The sequence below is a fragment of the Pungitius pungitius genome, chromosome 2 (genome assembly GCF_949316345.1).
Source record: "Pungitius pungitius chromosome 2, fPunPun2.1, whole genome shotgun sequence".
In the NCBI taxonomy this organism is placed as follows: domain Eukaryota; kingdom Metazoa; phylum Chordata; class Actinopteri; order Perciformes; family Gasterosteidae; genus Pungitius; species Pungitius pungitius.
In genome coordinates, this window is record NC_084901.1 from 3,336,175 (window position 1) to 3,353,800 (window position 17,626).

Below are 17,626 nucleotides of genomic sequence, written 5' to 3' on the forward strand. Positions count from 1 at the left end.
ACTTGACCTGTGTTCAGTTGTTTCCTTTCATTTAGAGATATTTTTGGGAAATATGCACCTCTGGTGCATAGTCTTGCAACAATATAATTACATTTAAGTGTGAACCGGATTGGGTCCTTGTGTCAAAATGTCAAAATCACACTGTATTTCTAAACTAGTTTGTCATTAAATACAAACGCCCCGTCCTGGACAATACCTCCAACATACACACTGTGTACACTGCACCAGATGTTCACAGAAGTCCACCGAGTCGTAGGGAACGTTTTATTTTGAAAGACAAAACCGGAAGCGCACACTTGAAACGTGGCTAACTTGACGCCCTGTGTCTCATGCGATCCAGAGTAGCGCCGGTCAGTGCGGGAGGTTCAGCGCGGGGGGAGAGAGCAGGAGAGCGGGAGAGCACAGCGGGACCGAGGAGCTCTTCGTGGGAGGGAGTGGGTGGTGGTGGTGGTGGTGGTGGTGTGGGAGAGGGGGGGGGGTTGGTGGTGTTGTCGTGGGCGTAAAGGGTTCCACTTTGCCCGCCTGTTGACGGCCGAAAGAAGGAGTTTCACCCCGAGGAGCCGGAACCGAACACCAGAGGAGATTAACGGAGCCGAGCGTAAGAACGGACCGAGGTCAGAAGGCACCGGGAGAGGGGGGGGCGGGGTTGTCGGGGGACGGGGGGCGGGGGGCGGGGCACGGTCCAAGCGGCACCGCAGCATCCATAACAGCGATTTCGCCGTGCAGCAGCATGCGGAGAGAGGGATCCTCTCGGATGCTTTCTTCCCACCGCAGACGGTGAAGGGGCTTCGGAGGAGGAGGAGGAGGAGGAGGAGCAGCACCACTTTGGGATGTAAGAGAGATTTGTTGGATTTTAAATCACCCCGTCGTTGTGAACTTGTGCGTCCGGGATGGGGAAGGACCAGGAGCTGCTGGAAGCCGCCCGCACGGGGAATGTCGCCCTGGTGGAGAAATTGCTGAGTGGGAAGAAGGGGATTCTGGGCTCGGGGTCCGGCTCCATCCCTCTGCCCAACCTGCTCAGGTAAGAAGCATCTCTCGCCTCCCCTCGCGACCTCCTGGCTCCTGGGGAGGGTTTTTCCCAAAAGGTCACTGCACTAGAAGTGAGTGCACGAACCACTCCTCACATGTTTCCTCATCGTGAGATTAAAAAACCTCATCTCGGGTCCGAAATGCTGCAAAGCGAAGAAGTGATGCAAAGTCGGGAGAGTTGTGTTAGGCAACGTGCACGGGGGGGGGGGGGGATGACATCGCTGCAGGCTGAATCAGTCACAAGGCCCACACTGTAGTACATCAGAGGTTGTCCGGTTCGGTCCGCTGCCGGCCCGAGCGTGACCAGATCAGAGGGTACCTTCCGACGGATGCATCCCAACGGTCTTTCTGCTTTTAGCCTTTTTTGAAGGGGACCTTTTGTGTGCAACACAACTCCCTGCAGACCCTCCTGTGGTCACCGTGCCGGGATTAGTGAAATCACCCTCAGGGCACATTGCTGCTGCTCTGTGTGTGTGTGTGTTACACTGTGTCTGTTCACATGATGCTGGGAGGGCCCGGCACGCAGGACGTCCAATTTGGCCCGCGAGAGCATCTGTGCATCTGTGCGGGCCTGTGTGCCGGGAGACGAGCAAACAGGGATTCCCTGAAAAGGGGACGTGGTTTAAGGCCGAATTGGCTTCTTTTGGGGGTTTTTTCTATTGTGACGTCTCGGAGAGCCGGCGTGTTCACGGGCCGCGTGTCGGCGTTCAGATATCCTCCCCAGGAATTTGCCTGCGTCCTTTTTTTCCTCTTTTTTTTTTTTTCCTTCCCGAAACCCCAAACCTCAACGGCTCCGATCTGCCGGGGCCATTGTTTGGCCCCCCCCCACTCCTCCTCCTCCTCTCTCCTGTCTCTCCCCCGAGGAGGAGGCCGGGGCTGAGCCAGGTGATTATGAGATCGGAGGCAGGGGGGCATCCAGGAGAAGCACCGCCTCGGGGAGGGGGGGGGGGGGCATTAAAGGCCCCCCCCCCCCGAAAAAGAAGAAATGACTGCAGCCTCTTGTTGTCCAAGTTGCAACAAGTTGGGTGGAGAGCTTTTGGTTTTCCTCTCGTTTCTGTTCTTCTTTCCCCTGCACATCGCTTCCTCTCTGAGATATTAAATAGTTTCTTTGTTTAGGTGTGTGTGTGTGTGTGTGTGTGGGGGGGGGGGGGGGGGTCCCCGCATGAAGAGAAGCAGACCTGCCTGTAAAGCTGTGTTATGCTAATTATCAAACCTGAATCGAGACCCTGTGCACGACGCATTAGCGCGTTAGCCCTGTAGACGTTAGCATGTTAGCATTTAGCTCAAAGCACGAACCGCGTGTGGTTGTGAACTTTCACTCATAGAAACAGTATCATTTGTCCGTCACGTCATAAAAATAGTGTTGATTGAAGGAACCTACGTATACGTATCTCGCCTCCCGTGTCCCCGAAACGGTAAACATTCGAGTGTTTGCTCTGCAAATTAACGAGTGACAAAAGCGTAAAGGGGACACGCTGGGGGGGGAGGTGACGCTTTCGACTCCATGTTCGACAGTTCAAAACGCCGCACGGCTCCAGCAGCAGATCCACGTGGTGGTGACCTCTGTTCAAGGGTCAGAGGCCACAGCGGAGGAGTTTGTGTGTGTGTGTGTGTGTGTGTGGGGGGGGGGAAAATCAATGCATATTTTCTCCACCTTTAAGGCCCTCCGAGCCATTTGCAGCATTCCCGAAGTCATGAAGGTCCCCCTTTTTTTTAATCTTTTTTGTTTCTCGCTGAAAAGAAATGGCACCAAACCACCGAGTAGATCCAGAACACGCATGCACGCGTCTTGGACTCACACACACACACACACACACACACACACACACACACACACACACACACACACACACACACAGGGCGCGTGAGCACAGGAAGTGGAGAAGACGATCCCCCCCCCCGGCTGTGGCGCTGCAGTTTTGTGGCGTGCGGCGCAGCAGAAAATCAATACGGGCTGATCTCAACGCTGTTTGATGGGTCACATTCTCCGGTGGACGACCCGCGCCGCGCATGGCGACAGCGCGCGTTTGCTGGAAGGACACAACCAGTTTTCCCTTTTCAAAACGCTCGCCCCGGGTGTGTCTGCTTCTAGGTTTTCACGCTTTGCGATGAGCATCGTCTCAAGAAGAGCGACTCATTCACTCCAACGGCGCGCGCTGTTTCATTGAGTGATGGAATTCATTGAATTAATGGCTCCCGTAATGTCAATTAGTCTTAATCAGATTGCAGATCAATAGACTCGCGGTGACTGAATGAAATTGATGGCAAAGCACTTTTTTTAAAAACCCTTTTTAGAAGAATCAATGCGGTAGAAGCTGTATTTAATACGCAGCGGCCACATCCGGCCTGATGGACGGAGGCCCGTGCCGCCGGCGCCGCTGCTTCACGTCGCCTCATATCGAACGAAATTGTGCTTTCCGTGACCCAAAAGTTTACCGACACGTGCGATTCGGCCTCCTCTCCGTCCCAAGTTCTCGATTTCAAGTTGAAGCTCTAGTCCCTTGGCGTCATCTGCTCATGCAACGGCGCTTTTTAAGCTGCTTCAACATATGCGAGGGGGGGGGGGGGCGACGTGGATGCATGGCGGCAGCGGGCTGCCTCCCGGAGAAATGAGGTCACGTGCTGTGAGAGACGGGCCGATCGAAGGCTAAAGAGAATGAGTCAGGATACAGCAGATGGCGGCTGATCCCTCCTCACCCCCCCGCTCAATAACCACCAGGGGAAAGCCTGTTGTGTGTGTGCGTGTGTGTGTGTGTGTGTTTGTGTGTGTGTGTGTCCTTCTCTGCTGCAAACAAACAAACAACCTTTAAGTGAAGTGAAGTGACGTGACTCCCACAGGAGACGCACACCGAAACACACACACACACACACTTGTGTTTGGACTGTGTTTTAAATTTTTTAATTGCCGTCCTCTCCGCCACGATTTATTTCGCAATGTCTTCCATCAGCTCGCCTTGAAGTGTCTTCTTAGCTCACAGCATGAGGTGCACGGTGTGTGTGTGTGTGTGTGTGTGCGACTGGAGAAACCAGCCTGCATCTTAGTGAGTCCCAAATGTCTGACATAACCACTGTCCTTACATAACCATCGTTGTGCGTGTGTGTGTGTGTGTGTGTGTGTGTGTGTGTGTGTGTGTGTGTGCGCGTGTGTGTTACTAGTGGAGAGCTGATGCAGCCACACATCTAGTGCAGGACACCTAAAGGGGGTCAAAGGTTAGCTGTTGGGGAACCCGGGGGTCACGGTGAGGCTCTGGTGAGGAGGACTACACACACCCCACCCAAGAGCACCTGTGTAGCAGAAGCTATTTTCGGCATCAGAATACAAATATTAAAGGCAAATCATTTTTTTTTTTTTCTAAACTCAACTTTTAAAGCCAGAAGAAACATCTCCTCTTTGTGCACATCGTGCAGCAGGAGCCACTCGGGGAACCGTTTGGGTTCAGCGGCGGGTTTGTCTGGAGCCACGGTGCTCGGAAGGGGAGGAAGGTGTGAAAGTGTGTGTCTGTGTGTGTGTGTGTGTGCGCGCGTCTTTCTATACGTGTCTATGCGTGCGCGTGTGTGTGTGTGTGTGTGTGATCAAACTCTGAGGCTTCTTACATCTCCATCAGGGTCCGGGCCAAGCTCTGCTGCAGCATCCTGCCAAGAAGCTGAGACCTTTCGTACTCGCCAAGACACACACTCTCGCTCTCCTTTTGCACACTAAGCCTCCGTCTCTCTTTGTTCCTTGCTCAATCTAAATCTTTTTTTTTTGTTTTTTTTGTCTGAGCTTCAAATCTCTTTCAGTCTCTCTCTCTCTCTCTCTCTCCATCTGGTGCCCTGGATTCTCCTTCAGTGTATATATCTCTCTCTCTCTCTCCGCTCACTTCACTCCACAATCTCCCTCCCTCTCCTCCTCCCCAGAGACGGAGGATCCAGGCTCCCTATCCGCTCTTTATCGTCTTCTCCCCTCCCCGTGCTCTCCACCTTCCTCCACCTAATCAGAAACCCCCCCCCCCTCTCTCTCTCTCTCTCTCTCGCTCACATCTCACGCCGCACTACATCTGCCATCACTGTGTAGGAGCCTCTTTGGCTGACGGTGGCAAAAGGGGAATTTGGGGAATTCTCAGGAGAAGTCATTGTTTAGCACAACTTTAGGGCACAGTCGACCCTTTGGAGTCTCGGTAAAAAATTTTTATTGGCTTCCTTTTTAATGAAGGAATATGGGAATGCTCGTCACTAAGAAATCTGCCACATTTGTATCTTGGCAGATTTTTGCATAGCATTTTTGGCTGCCTGCTTATTTTTTTTTCAATATAAAACAATGCATAAACTGCATTGCAAGCTAAATTTAGAATTTTTATAATAATACTTACGGTCCATTTTCCTATTTGTACTTAAAAAAGATACAACATATGTACTTATTAGCTAGAAACCGATAAAAAAAAACATTCCATCATTTCATGATGACGTGTTCTTCCAGTTTTTAATCTGTTCTTTTTTAACAAATAAGTCTTAAAAAGTTATAATCCTTAATCTCTTGTGTCGATCACTGCCGTCGTCGCCTGTCGCATGAATATTTAATGAAACGCGTAATTCCTTCTGGTAATTTGCTAAATCCATTACCAGGAAACGGATTGCTGGGAATGTCTTGTTAGCGTAATTCTCTCATGACGTCCCCCTTTTGTTTGCTTCGACTTAAGTAGATAAGTCGATAAGCCGCCCCCCCCCCCCCCCCCCCACTCCCCCTCCCGGGGGGGGGGGGGGGGGGGGGGGCGGCGGCGAACACGTCGACTCAGGGGCAGCGCAGGACGGAGGGAGGTGTGACGGCCGGTCTGTCACACTAATCTGCAGGCCTGTGACCCGGCGTGCCACAACACACACACACACACACACACACACACACACACACACATTCCTGCCGGCTCCCTGCTCTCTGATAGATGGCCGTAGTTAATGAAGCGCTGCTTTTGAAGTAGATAAGAAGAGGGCTAGAAATGCTAATGTCATTATGTGCTGGAGGAGGGAGGGAGGGGGGGGGGGGGGGGGGTGAAAGCCTTTTCTCTGTCACCAACCTTCGCTTTTGTCTTTTTCATGGTCCCGGCTCTTGTGGAGCAACTCCCTGCAGCCGGGCAGGGGGGGGGGGGGGGGGGACGACGGACTGAGGCCGTGGTAGTGTCTGCAAATCTGGAGTTTGTCCAATCATGCAGCGCTCCCTCGTCTGTCCTTTTATACAAGGCGGGAAGAAATGGTGACGTCCAGCCGGCCTTCATGAAGGAAAGGTGGACACCCTCAAACGTCCGTGTAGACATCGCAGCAAAGCGTGTCAGGTGAGCTTTGTTGTTTGAATCCCCCGAAACTGCACAGATTGTGTCACACTCGGTGTCGTCTTGGGACTCAGAGTGTGTGTGTGTGTGTGTGTGTGTGTGGTCCGGTTAACTCCGAAATGTTGAGATGTGTCAAAACAGGAGGGATGGACGTTTTGTCAATTTGTCCCCTGTCTCTGTCTCCGTGTGTGTGTGTGTGAGTCATCTGCGTCCACATTGAGCGGCTGTTGTGTGTCTTTAGGATCTTCTGCAGTTGTAAGGCGGCTGGACTCCGAGGCGGCCATTAATGCGCCCGTCGGGGGGGGAGTGGAGTGGGGGGGGGGGGGGGGGGGCGCGTCAGGGACCTGTCAGTCAATCTTCTCTCGAGTTTGCATTTTGGAGAACAAAGTGGAAATGTCGATATTTAGGTGTGGCCACATCAAACTTTTGTGCAGAGAATCGCATTTTGAGCAGAAAAAACTGAATTTTCAAATGTATTCCAGATGTGCAAAGTAAAACGAAAGCTTCCTAAAGCTTTTCCTTCTTCTTTACACATAAATGAACCGCCTTTGGAACATATTCTTTTTCAGCTGTGCAATTCAAATGGAGGTCGTGATCTAAAGCTCTGAAGTTGCCTTTGTGAATCTCTCTCGTCGCTTTCGCTCAACGTTTCGGATGAATATGACGATCGTGTGCTGATTGGATCAGAAATTAGTTTCCCGCGTGATGTCGTAACAGCAATAATCTACGATTAATCCGGGAGATTAGGTCCCATGTCGGTATGTGGAAATGCACTTTGGATGGTAGCCGCTGACTGATGCGGATCAAACTGCACACACACAGTCAACAACCCTCTCACCACAAATAAAGGACTTTATTTTCCTCACTCTCGGAGGCGATGCTTCAGCTTTACTTTGACTCTGTAAACCGCAAAATGTTTTTTTTAAAGAAAACCGTTGAAGCCTCATTTTGTAATCGATTTGCTCGTTAAAACTAAACCCAGTCAGTTTTTCAGAATTATATGCAATTGGGACTTGTTTTTGGTGTTTTATGTTGGGTTTCTACCTGAAACCTGCGTAGCCGAGCTGCCAATCAAAGCAGCTTTCACGAGAATCGCAGTGACTGACGCAGCCGAGTGGAATCAATCGCTCGGATGACTTTGACTGCGTCTCCGTCAGTTTTTCCCCTGAACCCCAAAAAAGGCGCCGGCGTGTGTCCTAACGAGACGAAGGGGGGGGTGGGAGTGGTTGTCGGGCCTTAGTTGCGGCGTGCTTTTGTATCCTTTTGATGGCGCGAGACGAGACAAACCGTCAGAATGGAACCAAGTGGGGATTAATACTCAAATCCCCAAACCAAACTGAGGAAGTCTTTGTCTGTTTCTGGCGCTGATGAGAAATAAATCCGCCCTGATGGAAAACACGAGGCTCGCCGTCACCTCCGTGGAACGATGTCGGGGAGAATTAAAAACTCACTTGTCGTATAAATAGTAGTTCTACGTTTTGTTCTGGAACTGGAAAACTAAAGTGTTGTTTGGATTCCAACAGCTGGTCCAGTTTATCTCTAAATGTCCTCCCCCCCCCCCTCCCTTTATCCCCCTATGGATCAGACAAGACAAAGTGGGAGATAATGAGAGCCAATTGCATGAAATCTGCAAGAACGTTATTCCTCGTCTCGCACTCATTCTTTTTTATTTTTCTACGGTAACAAAAACAAGGATCAACTTCTTCTGGAACCCAACACCTCTCTTATCTCAGCCCCACCGGGGGGGGGGGGGGGGGGGGGGGGGGAAGAGACACTCCAGACACCAGACGCAATGACTCGTTGACGGACAAAAGCTTCTATTGTGGAGAAGCGCTTGAGCGGTTTCACTTCACCAGGAGACCAGTAGGAGGACCCGTCGTTCATTACACAATCCTCTTCTTCTGATTGGCTGCTTGGGACGCCGCGTGTGAGCTGCACCCGTTACGTCTAATGAGCATTTTGGGGACGGGACACACGGAGGACACGTCCTCCCGCGAGTACGGATTGTGCTGCTTCGGCTTTTCTCATATATTTTCAATTTGGTTTTCGATGCGTTAAAGGCCGCCTCGTGGCCTCGTGATGCATCATTGCACCACTCTGGGAAGGATGTTTTTGAGACACATTACCAAACTTTAAACTAGCAGCATGCAAGCTGAAGGGAAAACAAGAGAGAGAAAGAACCTCCTCTGTAAACTCTCTGGGGACATTTGCACAGCTAATTTGGCATTACTAATCATTTTTATAGACTTTGGAAGCGCTTACCTGAGGCGGGCCACGTCTCGCTGTGTTGTAAGATCTTTAAATGCCTTCCCATGGTGCACCTCCAAAGACTCGTGTGCGCTTTTGTTGTAACTTCTGCATTTTATTGATTTATTTATTATGTAATATGTGCATGCAGTGCAAATCTGCTTTAAGCTATTTCCTTACATCAGATTCCCATCATCACAAATAACCAAGAAGTTTTGGTTTCAATTCAAACGTCAGCTGGCTTCTCATTCAAAGCTCACAAGATGTTTTAAACTTTCATAAAAATCAATGAACCTTTTTTTAAAAATAATAACCTTGAAGTAACCTTTTGTTGGAATCGTCACATGACGAGTTGCCTCGGGGGGGAACGTGGGCCCTCGAGGACCCTACGCCGCGCGGTTGGAGAAGGAGCCGATCCGCCGACCTTCTGGCTGAAGGACTCCCAGCGAGCCACGAGTGGCCCTCGGAGCGCATCACATGGCATTAGTCAGACCTCTCTGCCGGGGTTTGTTTCTGCACTCGGGGGAGAGAGCGTATACGTGAACCTGCAGTCATACTTCAGCTCCAAACCAGCCAGTAATTGAGTTGGGACGCGCAGGTCGGCTTTTTTTTGGGGGGAGGGAGGGGGGGGGGGTCGAACTTTCAAAAGGACGGAAGGTTCAGCAGTAAAAGACATGAGAGAAACGCTGTTTGTTCCACCTGGTCTTTCTCCTCCAAGCAAACGAGCAAAGACAGCGTGATGCAGCGAAAAGCCTGCGGTCCTTCAGAGTTTACCCACAATCCAACGGGGCTCGCCCCCGAGTCCCTCCCCTCAGCCGGTGGCTCTTATTGATCGCCTCTGGAGGAGTCTCCTTCCTGCGCCTGCCTCCTCCCCCCCCCCCCCACTCTCTTTGCCCATGAGTCATCGGGATAACTGCCTGGCGCTGCGGTGCATTAAAAAAAAAAGGGATTCACAGGAAGGTGTGTTGCTTCACATGACCTCCTTGCCCCCCCCCCCCCCCCTCCCCCCGCCCTCCCTGCAGTGAATTATCACTCTGCTGGCAGCAGCTTAGCGCTCTCGTTCGTTTCTCGTGACAAAAGCATTGATCGCAGCTGTAATTTCTACTGTTCACACGGGCGATATTTCACTCTGTGGGGAAGACGTGAACGAGCAACTGGAGATAAAAAGAATATTTTTGTATTTGTAATGTGTGTGTGTGTGTTTTAATAACGGGGATAAAGCTGGACGCGTGGTGCTTTGTTCTTGTGTTTTCTACCTTCCTACCTGGTTTGCTGCAGGTATTCAGTCCCGACCCGAGATCACCTGCAGCCGTGCTCATCACGGCCCGGTTTTTTACGCCGTGAAAGCTCGGTGTCATCTGGAAAGCAGCAGGCAGCTCGGTGTGTGACAAATAAAGTGGAAAAAACCAAGTGTCAGTAACAACATGACAGATGTTCACAGGGGGCGGGGCGTGTTTCTGTTCCAATTGAATTAATATTCATCTATGTACTGGAAATGGAAACTGTGAATGGTATTAAAAGAATAACTTCATGTTGCCTATGAAAACATTTATTCTGAAAAGGCTTTTGGTCAGAAAGCGCACAATTCTTTGTAAAACATCACATGAATTGCACTAAACAACCCCCCCCCCCCTTTACAGTTTTGATGCGCGTAAAATAATCAGGATGTTGGTTTCTGTAATCTGTTTAAATATTGTATTAAAATTTAAAATCTGAGCTTTGAGAAGGGGAAGCGTTTTTCTCTCAGTGTGTGAAAGCGTCCGGAGGGTCGTCTGAGGGGGCTCCTGTGATACAGCATGCATTCCTGCTTCTGTATGGGTGTCTTCACTCGTGTGTGTGTGTGTGTGCGTGCGCTTATTCTCCTTATTTTTCACTGAAAGGTCTCCGGCCCGATCCGAAACGAGACAGCTTGTTCTGTCCGCTCTGCGTCTCCAAGACAACGGCGGGCTTGAAACCGAGGGGTCAGCGGGACGGGGCGACAAAGGGAGAGTGTGTCTGTGCGTGTCTGTCTGTCTCTCTCTCTCTGTGTGTGTGTGTGTGTGTGTGAGAGTGTGTGCTGCAGTCCCGAGGATGTTTTGCTGCTGATTCAGAGGTCCGATATAGAACAGGACACCGGTGCTTTTTGTGTTTTTGTCTCAAGGGGACTGCAGTGTCGGTCCAGTGTTCATTTGAATGGAATACCCTGAATGTATTAAATATCTTGAAAAAAAAAAAAAAATGCCACTGACCCGATGAACTGCATGACTCTGTGTTATTCTGTCTCTGTGCCTCTCAGGCCCAACACCCTTCCTTCTTATTGTAGTCTCACCTGGGCACAACTAGTTTTCACCAACTGTGACTGAAACACGTTTGTTGGGGGACTGATTTCCGCGAGTAATACCTATTTGGGGCTTCTTTTTTTTTTTTTTTTTGGCCATGCTCAGCAGCAGCGTGAAACGAATGAAGCGGGTCGGACAACGAGAGACGAGGTTGAATTCAATCTTTTCCTGTGACCCGTAACAGATAAGCTTCACGCGGCGGTTTGACACGCTGACACGTGATGGCGGACCTACTGGACTGTAACCATTAGTAGAATGAGGTAAATGTCAAGGAGAGGCGCTTTTATTCCCGCTGGGTGTTGAGTTACGGGTGACGCAGCGGTTTTCTGGGTCACTCAGCGGTGATTTTGTTTTTTTGATACACCCTTAAATAACTTAAACAACCAGCGCATTTGTTGCGTAATCGTTTAGGTTTGGGGGGGCCTGTGACAGGATGCCACGTCACCCTCTTGACCTTTGCCCTCTTGCTTTCCACCCCGCTGAGGACGGACTCTTGTCTGCACTGATGAGCTTCCAGAAACTGCGTCGGCGGCACTTCAGCACGCTCCATTATCTCGTTTACACCTCTGACCCGACCCGATTAACTCGGGATTATCCATTGCTATGAATGGTTGAGTCCTTTTGGGTCTGTAGCTCTATAGCTTTAGAATAATCCTCAATCCATCCAACCAGGAAGCATTTTTTGTGTTACTTTGCTTGTGTCTTTCAGTGAGTGAGTGTGTCCCCTCCCAAATTGGAATTAGCTTCTAGATTTGTCCGTTAGCCAATCGGTGGTCTCGTTCACCCAATCACACACACACACACACACACACACACATGCGGCCGCGTGGTCTCACCTCTCTGGTCCCTTCCTTGCTGTGCAGGGCCGCACATGAAGTGGGTCACACTGTACGTGCTCCCTAAAGTCCAGTACAGTGCTGCTATCCATGTGTCCATGCATATTTCATGAGCCCCGCTGTGTGTGTGTGTGTTGCCTCAGTGTGGGAGCGAAGCGGGGACCTCTCACGGTGAAATCTCCCTCAATGTGTTTTTTTCTTTTTTTCTGGGCGGTGAGGAAGAGGAAGAAGAGGGTTGTCTGAGGAAGCCTACAGGGTGGGCACGGGGGGGAAACCCACAGAGAGGATTAAGGGGGGGGTCTAAAATGAAGGCCGAGTGATGAGCTGGAGCTGGAAGGGGGGGGGGAGGAAGGATCATAGAGGAAGATGGAGGGAGATCCCCGTACCGAGAGGGTACACGCAGACGCGCAGCTGCAGGTACGCCGAGGAGAATAGCAATGACTGACACAGTGTGTGCGTTGAATGTTAAATTCGGCCTCACACTGCTGCCGCTGACGAACTTCTCCTCCACGAAATGAATCCCAACCCATGAGGGACTAATTATTTATTTAAGCAAGAGCGAATGATTCCCGAGAGGAAAATTGTGGCATCGTCATCGCAGATAACGAAGCAGTGGAATGTATTCACGTTCACTAGAAATAAGGTCTTATTGAGGGGACTGTAACAAACGCTTCACGGACAAGGTATAGATTGTAAAAGCGCGTCAAATGCATCCAAAGACAATCTCGAGGCCTTTTGTAGCTTTTTTTCGGCTCAAATGGACCTTTGTCCTCTGGCATGTTGGGGCTAAAATTAGCCTGTTTTGTGTGATCCGCGGCATTCCTGCAGGCACAAACACGACCGCATGTCAAGACGGAGGTTCTCAGTGCAGCGCTGGGGAGGCTGGGGGGGCTGAGGGGGGGGGTCTGCACGCTGATGACTTCTCGTGGATCATTCAATATCAGGCTTTTTAAAGGGTCTTTAAATCTATAATGAATAAATATGCCTAGATGATTAACAACATGCCTGCTGTTTTTTAGGAGTGAACATATAAACCTTATTTTATTGTGGTCTTCCATGCCACCGCAGGCTTGAAATGAGCTGTCAGGAAGTGTGAGCAGGGGGGGGGGGGGGAGAGAGAGAGAGTCACTTTCCAAAGAGTCCATAAGAAATAAGAGGAAGTGACAAACCGACCAGGTGGAGACTGCAGCCCCTCGTCTCGGACATTTCGGCATGTTTGTGTGTGTGTGTGTGTGTGTGAGACAGAGAGAAATACAGTTAGAGGAGTACGGCAAAAGGCAGAATTGGAACCGAGGGAGACGTTCACGCCTCTCAAATCGTAAAGAGAGAGCAGCTGAAGCAAAGCAAAGGACACTTCTCTTCGATTCAGAGCGCCTCGTGCACCTCTTCCCTTACCGATAATGGCTTAATTCATGCAGCAACGTGACCCTCTTTGCTTCCCCTCTCTTTGTCTCTGCTGCTGTCTTACACACACACACACACACACACACACACACACACACACACCGTCTCGTGCATGATGCATGTGTCACTACAGGCTTTACGTCCGTTTGGTTACGCACGTTGCTGTAAGTCCACTGCATGTGTTGTGCTCTTAACATCCTTGTTTTTTTACGAGCTCTCCGGGTGTTTTAAAGGACGCGTTTTCTCGCGTCTACAGTGGCCTCCGTGGTCTTACGCCCCGCTGTGTATTTACAGCGTGTTTGCATATGTAATCACGACGCCGCGTTCGGGGGCCCTGCGCGACTGCCCTTCAGATTCACGTGCCGGCCTGTAATTGGCTCTCGTTTGTCTGCACCTTTCCTCAGAGGCGTCGTCCTCCTCCCTGCAACCCGAGGGGGTTCGTGTTGACGTAGAGGAGCACGTTGTGTGTGTGTGTGTGTGTGTGTGTGTGTGTTTACATGCACGCTACCATTGCAGCATGCGTGTCAGTGCGAGGTGGAGAAGTGACGATTGTGACTGGGCCGTGTACTTGTTTTTCTTTTTAAATAAAGAACAGAATAAATCATTTTTAAAGCAGGAGATAAGTATTATTATTATTATTATTATTTAGAGGCGAGGTCCTGCTCTCTGTGTGGGGCCGTTATTTGATTAAGTCTAATTTGATTAAGTCACAGGACCGCTGAAGACCAAACATATCAGGCAAGATGGTAATTATGAAGCCGTGTTAACGGCTTAACACGGCGTCGTGTTAAATGATCTTTAAACCGGACAAACTTATGTGTAATTCATGCAGGAACTATTTTCCTCCTCCCGTTGACTAGCGTACATACTTTCCTGGAATAAGGTCACTTTGAGAGGCGAGTGTTGACCTCTCTACTCGGGCACGTATGGCATTCTGGTGGCGTTGTGTCGCTGATGAATGCAATATGTGAATTTAGCATTAATTCAAATGCTCATCCTCTTCATGTAAAAGTTCTACAACAATAAAATAAGTTTCCAAAGGGATGATTTTAGAGTTTTTATGGTGCAGGAAACGTCCCACGAGGATTCATCCCGGGAGGCTCAAAGCAGTTTGATGGGTCTCGGAGCCCAGAAACTCATCGGTACAATCTTAAAAACCTGTTCTCAAGGTCCCAGGTAGCAGGTGGATGGATGCAGGCGCTGCTGTGTTTCCGTGATGTGACGGGATCTTTGTTTCTAACCTTTCAGATGATTTGTTTGGAAAACGCCGCGGAGGATAAACACCGAAGTCTTGAAAGGCACCGGATGTTTGATGGGTGTAATTGGGGTGAATTCTTTTCTTCCACTCACTTTCCAGTCTTCCTCTTCTCCTCCTCCTCCTCCTCCTCCTCCCGATGCTGAAGCAGTTCAAGTCACTCTGCGCGAGGATTAAATCTCCCTAACTGGGATTTGAAGCTTTTTTTTTTTCATCCAAGGTGCTGGAATCATCAGAGAGGCTCAAGCTGGTGGAACAGATATCCGCAGCACTTAAAGAACAACGTTCTTTTTGCCTTGCGGTCTAAATGTCCTTCATCAGAGCCAATATATGCTTAATTTGGCCTTTTGCATTTGCATAAATCACCAAAGGATCATTTAGGAAGTGCATCCACTTCACAGCCTTTCTTACGGCGTAACGGACGAATAGCAAAGCGAAGCCGTCAATATCTATGAGAGATTAATGTAGTCGATAGAGTAAATAATCACTGATACACACACACACACGAACCTCATGTTTTAATACCCTTCTTGTGGTGGGTAATTGCATGCAGCTGTGTGTGAACACAAGTTGGCAGTGCGTATTTGTGCGCGTTTTGTGTCGGGGTTCTTTTTGCAAATGGCAAAGCATGGATGGGAAGAATAGCGGGCAAGATGGAGAGGAAAAAAAAAAAAAAAAAGGCTGCAAAGGGGGAATGTGTCATTGGTTTTGAGTCCGAGAGCTGCAGGAAGTGAGAACACAGATAGCGAAGCGGTGCTTTCAGTATCTGCAGGATAAACATGTGTTTGAACAGAGAGACAAATGGCTCGTTATATCTGCACTGGACACACTGTGAATCCCTGCATTTTGTCCAAAAGCCCAATGCAAAATGTCCCTGTTTTTGTGTTTATTTGGTTTGAGGGATGGCTGCAGCTGGTGGAAGCGTTGCTTGAGGGCTCGGCCCCTTCTCCTTTTTCTTTTTCACGGTTCCCTAAAGCGCGTTAGAGAAATAGTTTGATACCAAAGTTTTGAAGAGGAGATCCACATCTCTCGTATATCCGTCGGGAACAGATTAGCCTAAGACTCTGAAAGGGGGGGGGGGGGGGGGGGGGTAAACGGCTTGTCCTATTTTCGGGTCTTTAGGACAGCGTGCTGGTATCGACCAGGAACACAAATAATAAGCGCCATCCGTCACAAAGTTACAAAGAGGTTCAGTCATGTCATCCCACGTGCCGCTGACCTATAGATGAAGCCGAGCGCTGACACTGTTATCGATCCTCCCGTTTGCCCCCCCCCCCCCCCTCACCCCCCCTCGGGTTTTTTTCCAGGTTTCATTTCACCTCATTACTGGGTTCCAGAGACAGAGAACATCTGAACCACTTGGATCGAAAAGCCTGTGCTGCTGTTTCACACGTTTCCTTCGTACAGTTCGGATCACCCGCTCACTCGAGGTCACTTTCTCTTCTCCTGAAAATATAAATGTAAAGATATTTTTGCTTCAGACATAAGTTGTTTCACAAAGGGTTAATTGTTGTTGTTGTTGTTGTCTCACCTGCTGATAGGAGTCAATAGAAAGTCACTATTTGTCTGCCAGTGTAAGGCCCCTTTAAAGCTCTTTGCCTCGAGCATTTCCTGCAGATCAGGGATTTTTCTTTTTTTTCTTCTTTTTGTTTTGGCAGGAAAGTTGAATAAATATCCAACTTGGCAAATGGAGCCCAACACTTCAACTGATTTTTTTTATTTTTTTCCCCCCCCAACGATGGGATGAGTGCCCGGTGATAGCTGAGCAGCTGCCCGGTTACTCTACCAGAGACTTGAACTTGTACCCTACGGAACATTTGTTTGCATATGTCCACCACAACAAACAACAACAACAAAAAATACTACGACGGCAGCATGGAGGCTGGATAAGAATCGGATCAGCATTTTTCCACTGAGTTGGATGACCAGACATGCAAGTTTATTTACATGATGAGCCTAAGACGTGTTGTTCTTTGTGTTGTGAAATAACAGCATGCACAAAAGATTTCTCTTTACATCAATAATACACATTTGGAGTAAATGTACCGCACAGAAAATCCTATTTTACTCTTCTCTGCTTTGTTCTCAGTTTTGTACATATTTCGGTTGCATTTTATCGGTAAAATAAGACGCACGAGAATTGTGCTTTTTAATCTTGCAGTTCATCCGAATGATCAAAAATCCACCAAATGTGGCGCGTGCCTCTTCAGGTCCTGCGGCAGCAGGTGTGGGACCCTGCGGTCTGAGCAGTTTAAATGGGATGCGGCAGTCCTGCTGACAGACCTAATACACTCTCGGAGGGGGGAGGATGGGAACGGGGGGTGGGGGGGGTATGACAGCTGCTCGGCGAGCTCGCTGCGTCCCTCCACTCTACGTCGTATATATCCGACCGGAGGAGGTTTTTCAAAGACCGCTGTCGGAGTAATAAACGCGATTAGCTCACAGTAGCGCGTGCTGCTAATTCATTAGCAGTGGCATGACAGGTTGGTTGCTATGGCGATGCACACTGTAGACAGGTGTGCAGATGTGCTAGTTTCCTTGCCTGTTTCCGAGTGAAGATGTATTTTGTCTTTTGGTTTAAGGACATGTTTCCCCCCCCAAATGAGTTCCTGTTTGAAGCGATTCTAAAGATTACACATGAAGGTTTGCTTCTTATCGTCACCACTGTTTGGTTTGAATGGCTGATGCCGCCCCCCCCCCCTCTCCCCCCCATCGCTTCGTGACTCGGTGAAGTGAGCGAACCTTTCCATCAGACCTTATATAGCCCTGGATGTCTGCTGCTGCCCTGATACGCGCGCGCGCGCACACGCACACACACACACACACACACACACACACACACACACACACACACACACACACACACAGCGTCACAGGGCCGAGTTCTAATCATCACAAAAAATCTGGCGGGTTTGACGCAGACGTTGAGCAGCGCTGTAAATGTTTAGATGGCGACCATGCCGAGCTGTTGCTATTGTGTTTTTTTTTCTTCTTCTTATAAGTGTATAAAACCCCCCCAAAACCAGGTCTCGGCCTCGCAAGATCTACAGTGTAAATGTTTGTCTCGGGCGGATTAGTTCTCCCAGTTAGATAAAGACCCAGAGCCCACGTCTCCAAATCCCCTGATGCCACGCATCGGCGCCTAATCGATGCTCGGTGCTCATGGATTTGTGGCCGGCTGCCGTTCTAAAGGCTCTCTGCCGCTTACTCACCGAGAGGAGAATTTCACTCACACAC

At 49.6% G+C, this 17,626-nt stretch overlaps 1 protein-coding gene across 6 annotated transcripts in view; it reads left to right on the forward strand.

Annotated features, from left to right (window-relative positions):
- The first annotated feature begins 676 nt into the window (after positions 1–676).
- anks1b (ankyrin repeat and sterile alpha motif domain containing 1B) overlaps positions 677–17,626 on the forward strand; it is a 114,630-nt gene continuing 97,680 nt past the window's right edge. For 2 of the 6 annotated variants that reach the window (XM_037460209.2, XM_037460207.2), the window contains exon 1: positions 677–1,021. In XM_037460209.2, the coding sequence (XP_037316106.2) occupies positions 891–1,021 (131 nt within the window). In that variant the 5' untranslated portion in view covers positions 677–890. The remainder of the gene's footprint in view (positions 1,022–17,626) is intronic. The other 4 variants (XM_037460206.2, XM_037460211.2, XM_037460210.2 and 1 more) reach the window with 2 other exon arrangements.